Source organism: Camelus bactrianus, chromosome 22, assembly GCF_048773025.1.
Source record: "Camelus bactrianus isolate YW-2024 breed Bactrian camel chromosome 22, ASM4877302v1, whole genome shotgun sequence".
Taxonomy (NCBI): Eukaryota; Metazoa; Chordata; class Mammalia; order Artiodactyla; family Camelidae; genus Camelus; species Camelus bactrianus.
In genome coordinates, this window is record NC_133560.1 from 4,949,081 (window position 1) to 4,963,081 (window position 14,001).

Sequence of the window (14,001 nt, forward strand, 5' to 3'; positions counted from 1 at the left end):
AAAATTGATGAGAGAGATATGCCAAAACATACAGGTTATTAAATGTAAAGGAACCAGGACTCACCGGGTTCAAATATCTGTATCCCATTTAAAGCATCTCCACATGCCCAATTGTCACATAATCGGTAAGCAGAGAAATGGCTTCCGGGCTAACATCAAATCTAGGGTGCTGCCAGAAAAACAGACTAAAGATGAAGCCAAGACTTTGTTAAGACCTTGAAAAGATTTAAGGTGCTGCCTCAAATTCCTTTAAAGATCTTAAAAGCATAAGAATTTCAAAGGCATGGTCCCACAACAGCTTCACAGGAAGCCCAAGGTGAAGAGTTTATCTCAAAAAGACGTGAGAGTAGCTTTTCCAATGGCATCAACCCAATAAAATTCACAGGAAACTCAAAGTTTTAAAGAGAACTGTGGTACCAAAAACACTGCTTGCCAGCTTGGACTGAAAGAGACAAAGACAGTGCAAAACAGGAAGAGGCCTTTGGGTTTTTCTTAGATGGTCTACAAGGAGGCAGCTGGCTTGAGAGAACTACTCAGCTGCAAACACGGGTCACTGCTCATGAAAGGGACAGAACAAAGAGCTCAGAGAGGGCAGCGAAGGAGAACCCCTCCCAGGGTTAGGACTAAGTCCTAATCAAAGAGCCGGCAGCATCAGGCTGCACTTCAGAACTGCTATGCTACGGACCAGTGTGCCTCCCATCTTCCATCTGTGAGTGAGTCCTTAGCAGTTCAGCAGAATGTTTGGTGTGTGGCGGTAAGTAACCCGTGTCTCCTTATCCTCAAGCCCCAGCACTGAGAGGAGTGTACCCAAGGGGCTGTACTCCAGAAACCACGCCCAGGAACCTCAGCCCCACCTGGACCTGGTGAAGATGGGAAAGTAAGACCTTGGGCTGGAGCCTGAGCCTAACACCACAGCGACCGAGACCTGCTCAGGGACTGAGTGGGGATAAGTGGATTTCTCGTATGGAAGCAGTAAGAAAACTTTGTGGCTAGTGAGTAGATTATGCTTGTTTTTGAATGTCTCCATAAATTTTCAAAATTAATTCCATAAAAAAGGTAGACTATGGGCCAACCTTAAGTGCCCTGCTCCTAAGGAACAGGAAACGGTGAGAGGGGCACCGAGTGAACTGCAGGGCAGGTTTGAAAAGGCAGTTCAGCTTCTGCCTCGCTCTTAACCCTGGAACCCAGTCTCAGGTGGGCACGCTCAGGCCACAGAGACAGCTTAGAACACTTCCAGGGGAGGTGGTCCACCTGCCCGCCCCACCAAAGCCACAGTCCACCGCCAACATCAACCATCAGACATCAATGGATGAACCTTCGAGTGATTCCAGCCGCCCGCCTTCGAGCTGCCCCACCTGAAGCCGAGAGGAATAGAGGCCAGCTGTCTTGGCCACACTATTCCTAAGTGTAGGTTGTGAACAGAATAAATGCTTATTTAAAGCCACTGAACTTTGGGGAGCTTGTTAGGCAAAAACAGATAAACAGAAAAGTGGATGAAAAACGATTGTAAGAAATGTAACTTGAGTATAGTAGAAATTGGTCTCCTATAAACTGGAATGTAACAAACGTTGAGATTAACTTGTCAATGACAAAGTGCTGATGAGAAGCAGATAAAGAAAGACCTCAGAACTAGTGAGAAGGAAGGTACTTCGGAGTTCCCTCCAATTACAGTTTCTTACACATAGGCATGTATTTCACAATTTCCCCTCGACTTTGAGGATGAGGAAGACTGGTAAGCAAGGGGACACAGGATTTGAAGTCTAATAATTGAAAAACAACTAGAAATAGTCAGTTTACCAAAATCAGCCTTTTCACCTCATTTCAATTGACTGAAATTCTAAGAGACAGGCAGCTTTGAGAACTTATTAATCTAGCACTCACTCTACATTTCCCTTTCCTCAGAGAGAAAATAAAATATTATGGAACCATAAATGTAGTGTCCTTTGGCAGTATTTAAATTAAATACAATTTTTCCTTTACCTTACTTCAAAGCTTGTTGGTAAGGGAAGGTAAGACTGTCTCACCTTTATGTTGTAGCACAATGCTTCTCCATATCACACAGATTGGCTTTGAGCTTTTGAAATTCAAATTACTAATCTGTTACCTGTTTCTGATAAACTGATTGAATATTATCTAACTTGTAACAGCTACTGTACTCTTGAAAAATTTTCCTTGCATGGGATGAAATATTTATTTCAATAATTATGCATAAAGCTATAGAATACAGCTAGGCATCTCTTTTTAAGTAAAAGGAGGTAGACACAGGGAGCTGAGAATGCAGGATCTACACCAAGAACAAGATCGGCACCAGTATTACACACAGGAACCAGGCCAAAAGAGGACTTCATCGTGAACCGCGAGATGATGGATTAGAGAGGCTTCCAAAGAGGAAGGTTGAATTAATCTTCTCCAGGCTTAATCTCTTTCCTCTAGATAGTGAAATCTATGGATGAGTCTATGAATTATAATGAGTGCAACATAATGAAGTATATTGCAGACCGAGTCAGCAGATCCCGTGACCATGATTTGATGGAAACGAGTGAAGTGGGAGGCATTGGGCGAGAAACTAAAGGATCTCAATGGGGGGGGGGGAAGGATGGACTTTATCTTTGCAAGCCTACTTTCTCTCATGTCACAGAGTCAGCAAGGCATAAGCTGGCCACAGGCCCCTTCAGGAAGCAGCAGATCTCCACAGAAGCAGAGTTACAGACATTCCACGACACTGACTTTTTATTACTATGTAAAACAACTGGTAATATGCAAGATGACTCGGAAAGAGTTCTCATAACATCTGACTTGGTACTGGCATAGGACAGACATAGATCAATGCATCACCACTGAGAACCTAAAAGAAACCCTCACATTTACGGTCAATTGATTTTCAATACGAGTGTCAAATAACTGAATGGGACAATAATAGTCTTTTTAACAAATGGTACTGGGACAACTGGATATCCACAGGCAAAAGAACAAAATTCGACCTCTACCTCATACAATACATATAAAACTAACTCAAAATGAAAGAGCTGAAACTACAAAATTCTTAGAAGAAAACACAGGTGTGTGTGTCTTCATGACTGGATCTGGCACTTGTTTCTTAGGTAGGACAGTAAAAGACAGAAATAGATTAACTGAGCTTCATCAATGTTAAAAACTTCTGCTCTTGAAAAGACACCATCAAGAAGGTAAGAAGGCAAGCTTCTGAACAGGAAAAAATACTTGAAAATCCTATATCTGATCAAAGACTTACACCCAGGATACAAAAAGAACTCTTACAATTCAATCATAAGAAGACAATCCAATTTTAAAATGGGCAAAAACCTGGACAGGCAGGTCTTCAAAGAAGATACACAAATGGATAAGCACATGAAAAGATCCCCAACATTCTGTCATCAGAAAAATGCAAATCAAAACACAATGAGATGCCAGTTCACACCCACCAGGAGAGCTAATGACCAGTGTTGACAGGGATGCATAGAAACTGGGAGAATTACACACTCTGGATAAAAATGTTAAATGGTGCAGCCACCCTGGGAAACAGTATGGCAGTTCCTCAAAAGGTTACACACAGTTACCGTATGACCCATACGACAGCATTTCCACCCTTAAGTCTATTCCCCAAAGAAATGAAAACGTGTTTACGCCAAAACTTGGATGGAAATGTTCACAGCAGCATTATTAGCAAGAGCCAAAAAGCAGAGGCAACCCAAAGGCCCATCAACTGATGGATGGATAAACGGTTTAGCCCCACAACCGAGAAATGTTCAACAATAAACGGAAATGGAAATACTGACAAGCGCTGTAACGTGGATGAACCTTGAAGATGTTTTGTCTAACGAAAAAAGCTGATCATGAAGGACCACATAGCATGTGACTCCACTCATGTGAAACACCCAGAACAGGCACATCTATAGAGACAGAAGTCAGACTGGTGGTTGCCTGGGGCTGAGGGGGGCGGGGGGTTGGAGGTGATGGCCAAGGGATGCAGGCTTTCTTTTCGGGGTGATGGGAATGTTCTAAAATTGACTGTGGGGACAGCTGCACATCTCTGGATACACCAGGAGATACTAACTATGCATCCTAAATGAGTGACTTATACGATATGTGAATTTATTTGTTTTGGTGGAGGGAAGCAATTAGGTTTTACTTATTTATTTTTAGAGGAGGTACAGGGGATTGAACCCAGGACCTTGTGTATGCTAAGCATGCACTCTACCACTTGAGTTATGCAATCCCCCCTATAATATGTGAATTATATCTCAATAAAGTTAAAAAAAAATCCAAAGGCAGGATCTAGACAATTTTCTTAATTCTCTATTTTCGGTGTACAGACATGGTCTGAACTTCTCCATGCTTTGACAACATACGTAAAATGAAGAGAAAATGAAGGCAATGCCTAACTTCAACTGGTTTGTATAATGACCTTTCTGCACAAGTTACTCTGAAATCCATGAAATGAATACACACAGATTCTATACCCATTCACAAAAGTGAAGAAGAGACATGACAATTTTCTGGAACATGCCATGAAACACTGTCCTCTGACTTTATCTAGCTGGCCTCATTGTGGTGAGAGATCACTAAACAATACTGTTTAATAGGAAAAACAAGTTAACTTCTGTGATGAAAGATGTGTAATTTTCAACTTCTCTAAGAGTAAATATTGTAAGAAAAAATATGTAAAGAAATGGTGGGATGAAAGTCAAAGTTTAAGAAACTGCATTATAAAGATAATAACAGTGTAATTACAATGAAGATACAAAAGAAAGCTGTCCCTGAAAAGCTAGTGTCCTGCAACACTCTGCACTGCACACTCACGGCCGACGTGCTGAATTTCACACGTACTGGGTTCGCAGTTTGATGTGATTTCCTCTCTGACTCCTGTGTCTCAGCTTCTACATCAGTCTGATGATGTGCCGTCACCTCCAGGGAAGCTTCCAACATGGACGCTTTCTTTCGGGTGTCAGTCAGCTCTTGCTGAAGCTGTCTCATACAGGCCTAAAAAGATAACTCTGTTACTGATTTTTAAGTCACCTTATCATAAAACTACATTAATAATATGTAACTCCAACATATGGACTTTGAGAAATATCCCCACAGACATCAATTCACCTTCTTTTCCTCACAGGTACACATTCCTGTTTATTGAACTTCATTTAAGACACAGAAGGCATGACCCTCCTGCCTTACCGACAGTAAGTTAACTTAGACAATGGATGCAGCCCCACCAGCCATTCCCTGCCCCTCCCAGGAAATGGCCAAGCTTTACCCCCACTGAAGTCTCAGACAGAAAGGGGTGTGTAGGTGGGATGAGTGGTGGTTAAGTTCCACACTGTGGAACATTCTCCCTCTTTCTCATTAGAGGCTTAAGTTCAGAGTTCTTCACATATTCAATCTGGTGTTTAAATCCTTCCAATAGACTCCTATCTCACAATAAAAACGAGGTTATTCCAATGGCCTTTGGGGACCTGAGACAACCTGGCCTCCCCTGCCTCCTGGACTGCAGCTCCTACGGCTCCCCCAACCCCTCCCACTCACTCCCTTCCTGCCACTCAGGACTCTGGCTGCTCCTCCTCAGTCTGAAAATGGGACCCCAATGCCAAACTCGTACATCACAGAGCGCTCCAGTTCCTCTGTACTGGACAAACTTAGATCCAAATGACAGTAACTGAGCCTTGAAATGAGAATTGTGAGCAAATTATTTGAAAAAATATTCAAAGTAAATTATAAATAGAACAGAGGAGACTAAGTCAAACACAGTTTTGCTAAAATTTACATGTGTCCCAAATTATGACTGAATGAAAAGTAGATGCCTTTAAGGAGTGGAGAGGTCATAACAATACATGACTTGAGATGGAAATATTTCTAAATTTAATTCCAATTGACATGAATAAAAATAAAATTATATCAACTAAAAATACATGAAAAGCTACTGAACGAAAAGTACTGCAAGATACAGCATTTACACATCAGTTCATCTGGGAAATCTGGATTTGACTGTCCAGGTAATCCACACAATTGAATCTTCTCTCTCTCTCTCTTTTTTCTTTTACTTTTTTTTGTTCACACAACTGAATCTTAATTTCAAAATACTCATTTTAGGTCTGAGCATTTCATTTATCTGCTTCATCATGATACTAAAATGTGGTGACAGAAAGATTAAAATCATTTGGGCACTGTAAGAGTAAATTACTAAGACCTGCCTGTATCTGTCAACAACTTATAGCTTAGTCTCCTAGAATTTCAGGTGACACGGCATCTTACTCAAAGTAAAGCACCTCTCAGGTCTAATTTTTGTTCGCTGGATACAAGATATGCTTTTAGGCTGCTTCACAGTGTATATATTTACAGCCCACACATTTTTTATGTTCAACTAGTTTCAACGTTCAGCTTTCATCAGATACTACTTTGAATTTTCTTTGAGGAAGTCTGAAAATGAGTTCCCTTTCTGGGTACTTACTTCCATTTCTGCTCTGTCCGTTTCATACTGATACAGTCTGTCCTTTAAACATTTGGATTCATCAATTAATTCCTTGTTTCCTTCCTCCAGCATCAGAACTCGTCTGCTCATGGCTTCAAGTTTTCCCATGTGATCCGGAAACAGCTCTGGGATATTAAGTATTGTCTTTTCACTTCTGGCTTCATTTTGAGCAACTTCCAGTTGCTGTCGAAGCAACGTGTTTTCACTCTGTAGTTTACATACTTTCTCCTTCAGGAACGCCTGCTTCCCAATGTATTTGCTGACTTCCCCTTGTTTGCTCTGAGACAAGGCTTCAGTTTCCTTGTTTGAACACTGGGCTTGGCCTCGGTCTCTATGCACACACTCTAATACCAACGTCGTTGGTCTAAGAGCATCTCTCCTGGGATGGAGCTCAATTTCTGGGCCACGGAATTGACTTCCAGCTTCAGGAAGTTGCTGAGGAAGCACCTCGCTGCTATCTTTTGGGTCAGACAGCTCAAAATCCATCGTGTCCTGTAAGTGAAACCCCTCATCTCTTACTCTTTGAACTGTACTCAACACACTGACATATCATAATTTCCTTTGAAGTGAAAGACTAATCTCTTAAGTTTATGCAACAAAAAGTTTGCAATAACTGGGTATCCAACTGGGAAAACTTAAGGTGGATACAAATCTCAAACTTTGAACAAGCAGAAATCCCCAAAAGTTCAAACATTTAATTAAAGACAGTGAATCCATGAAAGTAAAAAAGAAACCACAAAAGGATGTTTAAGAAGCTCAGAATCAGAAAGGCCCTTCTTTCTTTGAAATACAACAAACCCAGAAGGCTTAAAATAGAAAATGAATAAATCTGACTACACTTAAAAATTATACCTGACATCTAACCTTTACAGCTACCCCCAAAGTAAGAGCCTTAGCTCTGTATGTATTTGGACAGGTTAAATTTCCAAAAAATTTTCTTCCTGAGAATATTCCATAAATATTCTCTCTAACATTTTTAGAGTGAGTTATAAGAATGACATGTACGGATAAATGATAAATCTAAGCACTGTACTAAGCATGTCTACAAACATCAGTTAACTCATTTAGCTGTGACAATTCTGGAATAAAGGGTTAAAAACACAAGCAAGCTGCAGGGTTTTCCCCGGGGCTTCTGAGTCTACGACTCTTATACCAAACCAAAGCTACTTCTCTAGGATAAATACATAAACGCAAGAGAAGCCTTCTATTTCCCTAATGGTGACTACACTAAAGGTAAAGGTCAAATTTACAGAGCTCTTCTTAGAAAATCAGGAGACTATTTGCTTCTGCAATAATTGTTTTTGTTCTTCATGGTGTTTATAACAGTAATGGATGTGAAATAGCAGGGAAATACAGTGAACTGTTTTATTAAAAATAAAATACTGATCAATAAATTATCACTAAGTATAGATTGCGGCATATCTATCACTATATTCGAAAGCTCCTTGTACTGAAATCGGATACCACATGGAGCAGAGCGTTACTTTTTATCACACGTAGGAGAATGACACCCAAACTACGGTTTCTGAACTGGCTATACTTTTTCCTCCTTACCATCAGTGGAAATGATAAAGTAACCTCTCCAATCGTCTATCAAAGGAGTGAGAGCACTGCCAGAAACTACAATGCCTGCAGTTAGTAGCAACAGTTTTGAGATAATGGAGAGTTCATCGATTCCTATGGGAAATATGAACAGCCTCTCCTTGGATGAGGCCATTGTGAATGTCACTACGTCACTGTTGCCGGCAAGTGGATTTGAATTCAAAGTATTGCTTTATCCAATGGACCAGAAATGAACCCCCCAGAAAATATATTTACATATATAGGCTTTTAAAACCCTCTATACTTTCTGTACCTACAGTATTGGTTTTTAAACTATGTAAGTATACCAATTCATACACACACGTTTGAAGATGACTAAAGAAAATACCTTAGCATTCATTTTCTTATTAGCCTTTTCTGCCTCCTTTTGTTGGGAAAGATGATGGGCCAGGATTTCATCTTGTATTACTCTGGCATTCTGCTCTCGAGAAAGTTGTCTCTGAGCGTCATTTTGCTCTTCTAAAACCTGGCGACATATTTCATTAGGTTTTGGGTTTTATACCATGAAAAAAAGTCAAAAAAAGCTTAGGAGGGGAATCTTTAAAAAAATTTTTTTTTAAAACTGTTAAAAAGAAGTAGCCTTTTTAAGCACAGGGATCTTTAACGCACATAAATAACTCAAATTCTAATATATATGACAGCTAAATTTATCACAGAGCAAAAACACAAGGGATGTAGTATCATGAAACAAAAAGGTTTTTTTTTAACACTTTTTAAATTGTTATAGTCATTTTACAACGTTGTGTCAAATTCCAGTGTAGAGCACAATATTTCAGTTGTACATGAACATATATATATCCATTGTGACTTTTTTTTGTCGTGAGCTACCATAAGATCTTGACATTTCCCTGTGCTATACAGTATAATCTTGTTTATCTATTCTGCATATGCCTGTCAGTATCTAGAAATTTTGAAATCCCAGTGAAAGAAAATTTCTTTATAAGGCATTTAACCAATTCTATCACAGTCACAAGGCAATTTAGCCTGGATTTTAACTTCAAGAAGCCAAAATTAACACACGGATTTGAATTAGACTTGTTACTTTGTTGAATGGACCAAAACCGTCAGTCCTTATGTTAATGATTAAGCTCAATTTAACTTCCATTCCTTCATTCAGAAAAGACACAGAGCATCTATTAGATGCCAAGAACACCAAGAAATTAGTAAGTTAAGCTCTAAATGTCATAGTTCATATTCAGGATGAGATAACTTTTATTTGTTTTAAATGAAAATATAGATTAATTCAAAAGAATATTATAAATAATATTGACGAAACAGTGTTAGAGCTATGAAATTTTCACGTAAGACTAATTTACCTGATTTGGTTTATTCCTTATGCTCTTCAGTTTGCATTCTACTGCTCGGGCAGTGCTTTCAAGTCGTTGTTTCAGGTAAACTTGCTCATTGTATTGTTTCTCTTTTCTTTTCAAGCCATCCTTAGTGTTTTCATATAATGTATAAGCATTTTTCTTCTTCTTTGTTTCTTGTTCTAACGTGAATCTGCAGTGAAATATGCTTACCTTAAAATTTATTTTGTTAGAAAATAAAAAGTTCATTTTATGATCTCGTTCTTCACATGCTGATTTATTACCCTAATGGAATTTCTATCTTCTCAATTATTTTTTCATTTCTAAGTCTCACATTTTAAATTCCTCACATCAATCTCTTCATAAAGATAGACATATATCTATAGATATAGATATAGATATAGTTTCAGTCAAGAGTAACTCTGGACAATAGTGTAGGAAAGAAATTTTGCAATTATTCAGTAAGGTTTGAATTGAAAATTACCCTTTTTTCCCCACATAGTCATAAATTACTCCTTCATTAGGACAGAGAATTTAGTTACTAATGAAAAGAGAAGTTGCTATTTAGAAACAGGTTTATAAGTTCATGAGAGATAAAATTTCAACTTCATGAAGTATTACAGGGACTCCTAAATGACCTCCAGAGGAAGGTAACATCCGCAGACGTCTTTTCCAGAACACAGACCCGCTAATTAGCATAATCCAAGGGGAGGCTGGGGAGTCTACTCCCTGATGCCCTACACTTTATGTTTCTTCTTTTGCAACACTTTGAACTTACCTTGTTGAATATTATTTATTTAGTAAATCATTTTTAAATCCCTTTTGGTACAAGGCAGGATCCATATTAAGTAATTAAAAAATAAAGAGTAATCCATGCTTTCAGCATAGACCTTTGAACTAATCTGATCTCTGTATGAGAGAGATGCTGAATAAACTAACCAGTAATCACTTTCCACTTTACTTTTTAGTCCATCCATTCATATGTTAAAAATCAAACTGCATAAATTTTTTTTTAAAGTTTCTGCCTAGAGAAAAATGGTCATTTCATAATTCTGCAAGTGGGAATGTAAAGTAATATGAACTTTCTGGAAGACAATTTAGAGATAAAGATCAAAGATCTTTTTTTAAAGAAATATAGAATGAGGAAATATATAACATATATATAATATATATATATATATATATTATATATATATACACATATATAGCTGTTATTTCCAAGAGCCTCATATTCCACAATGTTAATGAAATTTTCTCCCCTGTAAAACCCCAAAAGGTTAAGTTAGCAATTTTAAGACTTCTCCTACATACCTACAGTACTAAAGTAAATACAAAGAGTTCAAATATTTCTTTAAAAACAAGAAATTCAGTACCTCATGCTGCAGAGCTCTCGTTCCCACTCCACATTTTGAAGTTTTAACTGTGATTTTGCTTCTCTTGTTTTCAGCAGCTCTGTTTGTAGCCAGTTCACCTGATTTTCCATTTCTTTAATTTTTCCTCTAAGTAGTGCACAGTCAGATTCTTTCAGTTCTGTTGATCTGAATGAATGAACTGGATCCTGAATTTTCAATAACCTATCAGAATCTGTATTAGGAAGAAAACAAAAATAGAAACAAAATATATAAATAATTTTTGTGTATAAAGAACTGCATTTTCACAATCATTCATCCATACATTGAACAAATGGATATTGAGCATCTATAACGTGGAAGACATTCTTCTAAGCTCTGCAGATATTAAAAGAATGACAAAGTAATATTATGAACATTATGCAAATAAATTTGACAATTCAGATGAAGTGGGTAAAATTCCTTGAAAGAGAGAAATTACAAAAGCTCAATTAAGAAAGAACAAATAAGCTAAAAAGCCCTGTATCTTAAAAACCAAAAGTCCTATTTAAAGACCTTACTACAAAGAAAATTCCAGTCCCAATGGTTACACTGGTGAATTCTACCAAATATTTTAGGAAAATTTCATACCAATTCTACACAAATTCTCCTCAAAAAACGAAGAGGAAGAACTATGTCCTCATTCTATAAAACTAACATTACCCTGAATCCAAAACCAGACAAAGATATTACAAGAAAGAAAACTAATGTCATGAAAATGGAAGTAAAAATTCTAAACAAAACATTAGCGAATTAAATCCAACAATACAGGAAAATTCGTCGTGACCAAGTGGGGTGTATCCCAAGAATGCAGGGCTGTTTTAACACATAAAAATCAATTTTATTCATCATATTAACAAACTAAAAAAGAAACCATATGATCATGTCAGTGGATAAAAAAAGGCACTTGCCAAACCTCAATGTCTATTCCTGATAAAAACTTCCAGCAAACTAGGAACCAAGGGAACGTCTTCACTATGACAAAGATCCGTGCTAACCCTACAGCTGACACCATATGCAATGGTGAGAAACGGAATGCTCTTCCCAGAAGGTGAGGAACCGGACAGGAATGGCTTCTCTTACTCCTATTCAGCACTGTACTGGAGCCAGTGCAATCAGGCAAAATGAAGAACCAAAAGACATCTGGATGGGAAATGAAGAGGTAAAACTGTCTGCTAATCAGCGGGGAATGTGATTACATGGTGCGAGTCAGCTAACTCCAACCTGTGGGCCGGGTTGCTTGCTTTGGTAAATAAAGTTTTACTGAAATACAGCCAAGTCCATTAACTTGTGTATTGTCTATGGCTACTCTTGTTGCAACAGTGACAGAGATGATTAGCTGCGACAGAGAATGTAGTTATTGGCTGCAAGTCTTAAACGTGAACTATCTTTAATAAGACAGTAGTTTAAAGAAGAAAAAGCTTGACCACCTTTGGTTACGTAGAAAATCTGAGAGAATCCATAAAAAGGCTACTAGAACTAATCAATGGGTTCAGCCAGGTTGGAGGGCACAGAGTCAGCATACAGAAATCAGCTGTATTTCTATCATCAGAAACTAAAATCTAAAATATATTATTTTAAAACAAATAAAGATATACTACTTATAACCACACTGAAAAATAAGAAATACAGGTAAACTCATAAAAGACCGAAAGACCCAGACACTAAAAATTCTAAACTATTACTGAGAAAATCAAGGAAGACCAATATAAACGGAGAAATAAACTTTGTTCGGGGTTAAAAATTCCGTATTGTTAAGAAGTCAATTCTCCCCAAATTAATCTAGAGATTCAACATAATCTACATCTAATCTCCAGGACACTAGCAGACATTTTTTTTTTTCTTACATTGACAAGCTGATTCTAAAATTCATGTGGAAAAAAGGGTAATAAAATGAAACAAAATGAAGCCAGAGGACTCTGGCCTTTAACCATGGAGCTGTGAGAAGCAGGAGCTGGATTTTAAGCAAGGGGGTAACAAAGATCTGAATTTTAAAAACTATCTAGTAATCATGGTTGCGGTGTAGACCAAGGTCCCAGGAGGCGGACAGCATAGAAGAAAGTCCTGAGGTGATTTCAGTGTTCTAGGAGGGAAGCAGTGATAACCTGACCTTGGGTGAAGGCGTAGGAGCAGCAGAGCCAACAGAAAGTACAGTGAGTGGAAACGGTCACAGCCCCTGGCTGGCAGCGCACAACACGTCTGATTCCGCTTAACACAAGGCAGGTTTCTGAGACGCAGCGGACTGTAACATATCCGTGCTCCCTGGGCAGTACTGGGTGTGCACACGTTACTGCGAGACACTTAAAAAGGCTTTGTAGTCACACGGGGGTCCTACCTTTACTCTCCGGGCCAAGTTGTTCGATTAGCTTCAGGGTATTCTTATAATTAGGGAAAAGCGACTCGCAGTCCTCGGAAGCTGTTTCCGGTGACAGAGTTAAGTCATCGAGGTCATCCACAGAATTCATCTGCTCTTTGACCTACAAATAAATAATGCTATTTCACAGTGTCTCCAACATAGTTATAAAATATGCTCAGTGTACAGAGGTGATAAATATCCATCTTTTTATGAGAGCAAAAACACAGACACTTCTCAAAAGAACTGATTTTTGTCAAAAGGCTAACTTAATCTATAGTGTTTCTAAATTATTTTTAAGTAAATGTCTCTACAACAAAGGAAGATTTTGTTTTTCCACTCTTTTATAAATTTTTTTTTACCACAGGAAAATATTTTTATAATTAATATTTTACTATACCTTGTCCATTTTAGTAGACGTTTTCTTTGAAGATCTGAAAAAAGAAAAAAGCAATTCATTTAAGCCAAATACTAAATATTGAAAGTACAAGAAATATGTACATCTATTATTTTTTATATAAAATCTTTGCACTGATAATTTTCAATACAAGGGATTAAATGAAACAGTAACATTAAAGGACAAAGAAAGTACATTAATTATATTATGAACAAAGTATTAAATTTAGATCAAGCGGACAAGCAAAGGAAAAGGAAGAACATAACATTACTTGTATTATTTGACAGGAAAAAATATACCAGGATTTTCTTGTTGTTGTCTTTTTCAATAAAAACTGGCTTTTATGGCAATAAAACCTATTTGGAAAGTATTACTTAAGTCCTTATATGAAGGAAACCCTTTTCCAATAACCATAACAGCTTTTTTGAGGACATAGTATGCAACCGCTATGCATTATTATCAGCACTTTACAT

At 37.8% G+C, this 14,001-nt stretch overlaps 1 protein-coding gene across 6 annotated transcripts in view; it reads right to left on the reverse strand.

The window, feature by feature from the left end:
- Window positions 1-14,001, reverse strand: part of LOC141574628 (ankyrin repeat domain-containing protein 26-like) — a 55,924-nt gene that overhangs the window by 10,611 nt on the left and 31,312 nt on the right. For 4 of the 6 annotated variants that reach the window (XM_074350082.1, XM_074350083.1, XM_074350081.1 and 1 more), the window contains 7 exons: window positions 13,532-13,565; window positions 13,114-13,255; window positions 10,764-10,974; window positions 9,400-9,583; window positions 8,412-8,549; window positions 6,461-6,973; window positions 4,819-4,998 (listed from right to left, as the gene is read on the reverse strand). In XM_074350082.1, coding sequence (XP_074206183.1) covers window positions 4,819-4,998; window positions 6,461-6,973; window positions 8,412-8,549; window positions 9,400-9,583; window positions 10,764-10,974; window positions 13,114-13,255; window positions 13,532-13,565 — 1,402 coding nt within the window. The remainder of the gene's footprint in view (window positions 1-4,818; window positions 4,999-6,460; window positions 6,974-8,411; window positions 8,550-9,399; window positions 9,584-10,763; window positions 10,975-13,113; window positions 13,256-13,531; window positions 13,566-14,001) is intronic. The other 2 variants (XM_074350084.1, XM_074350085.1) reach the window with 2 other exon arrangements.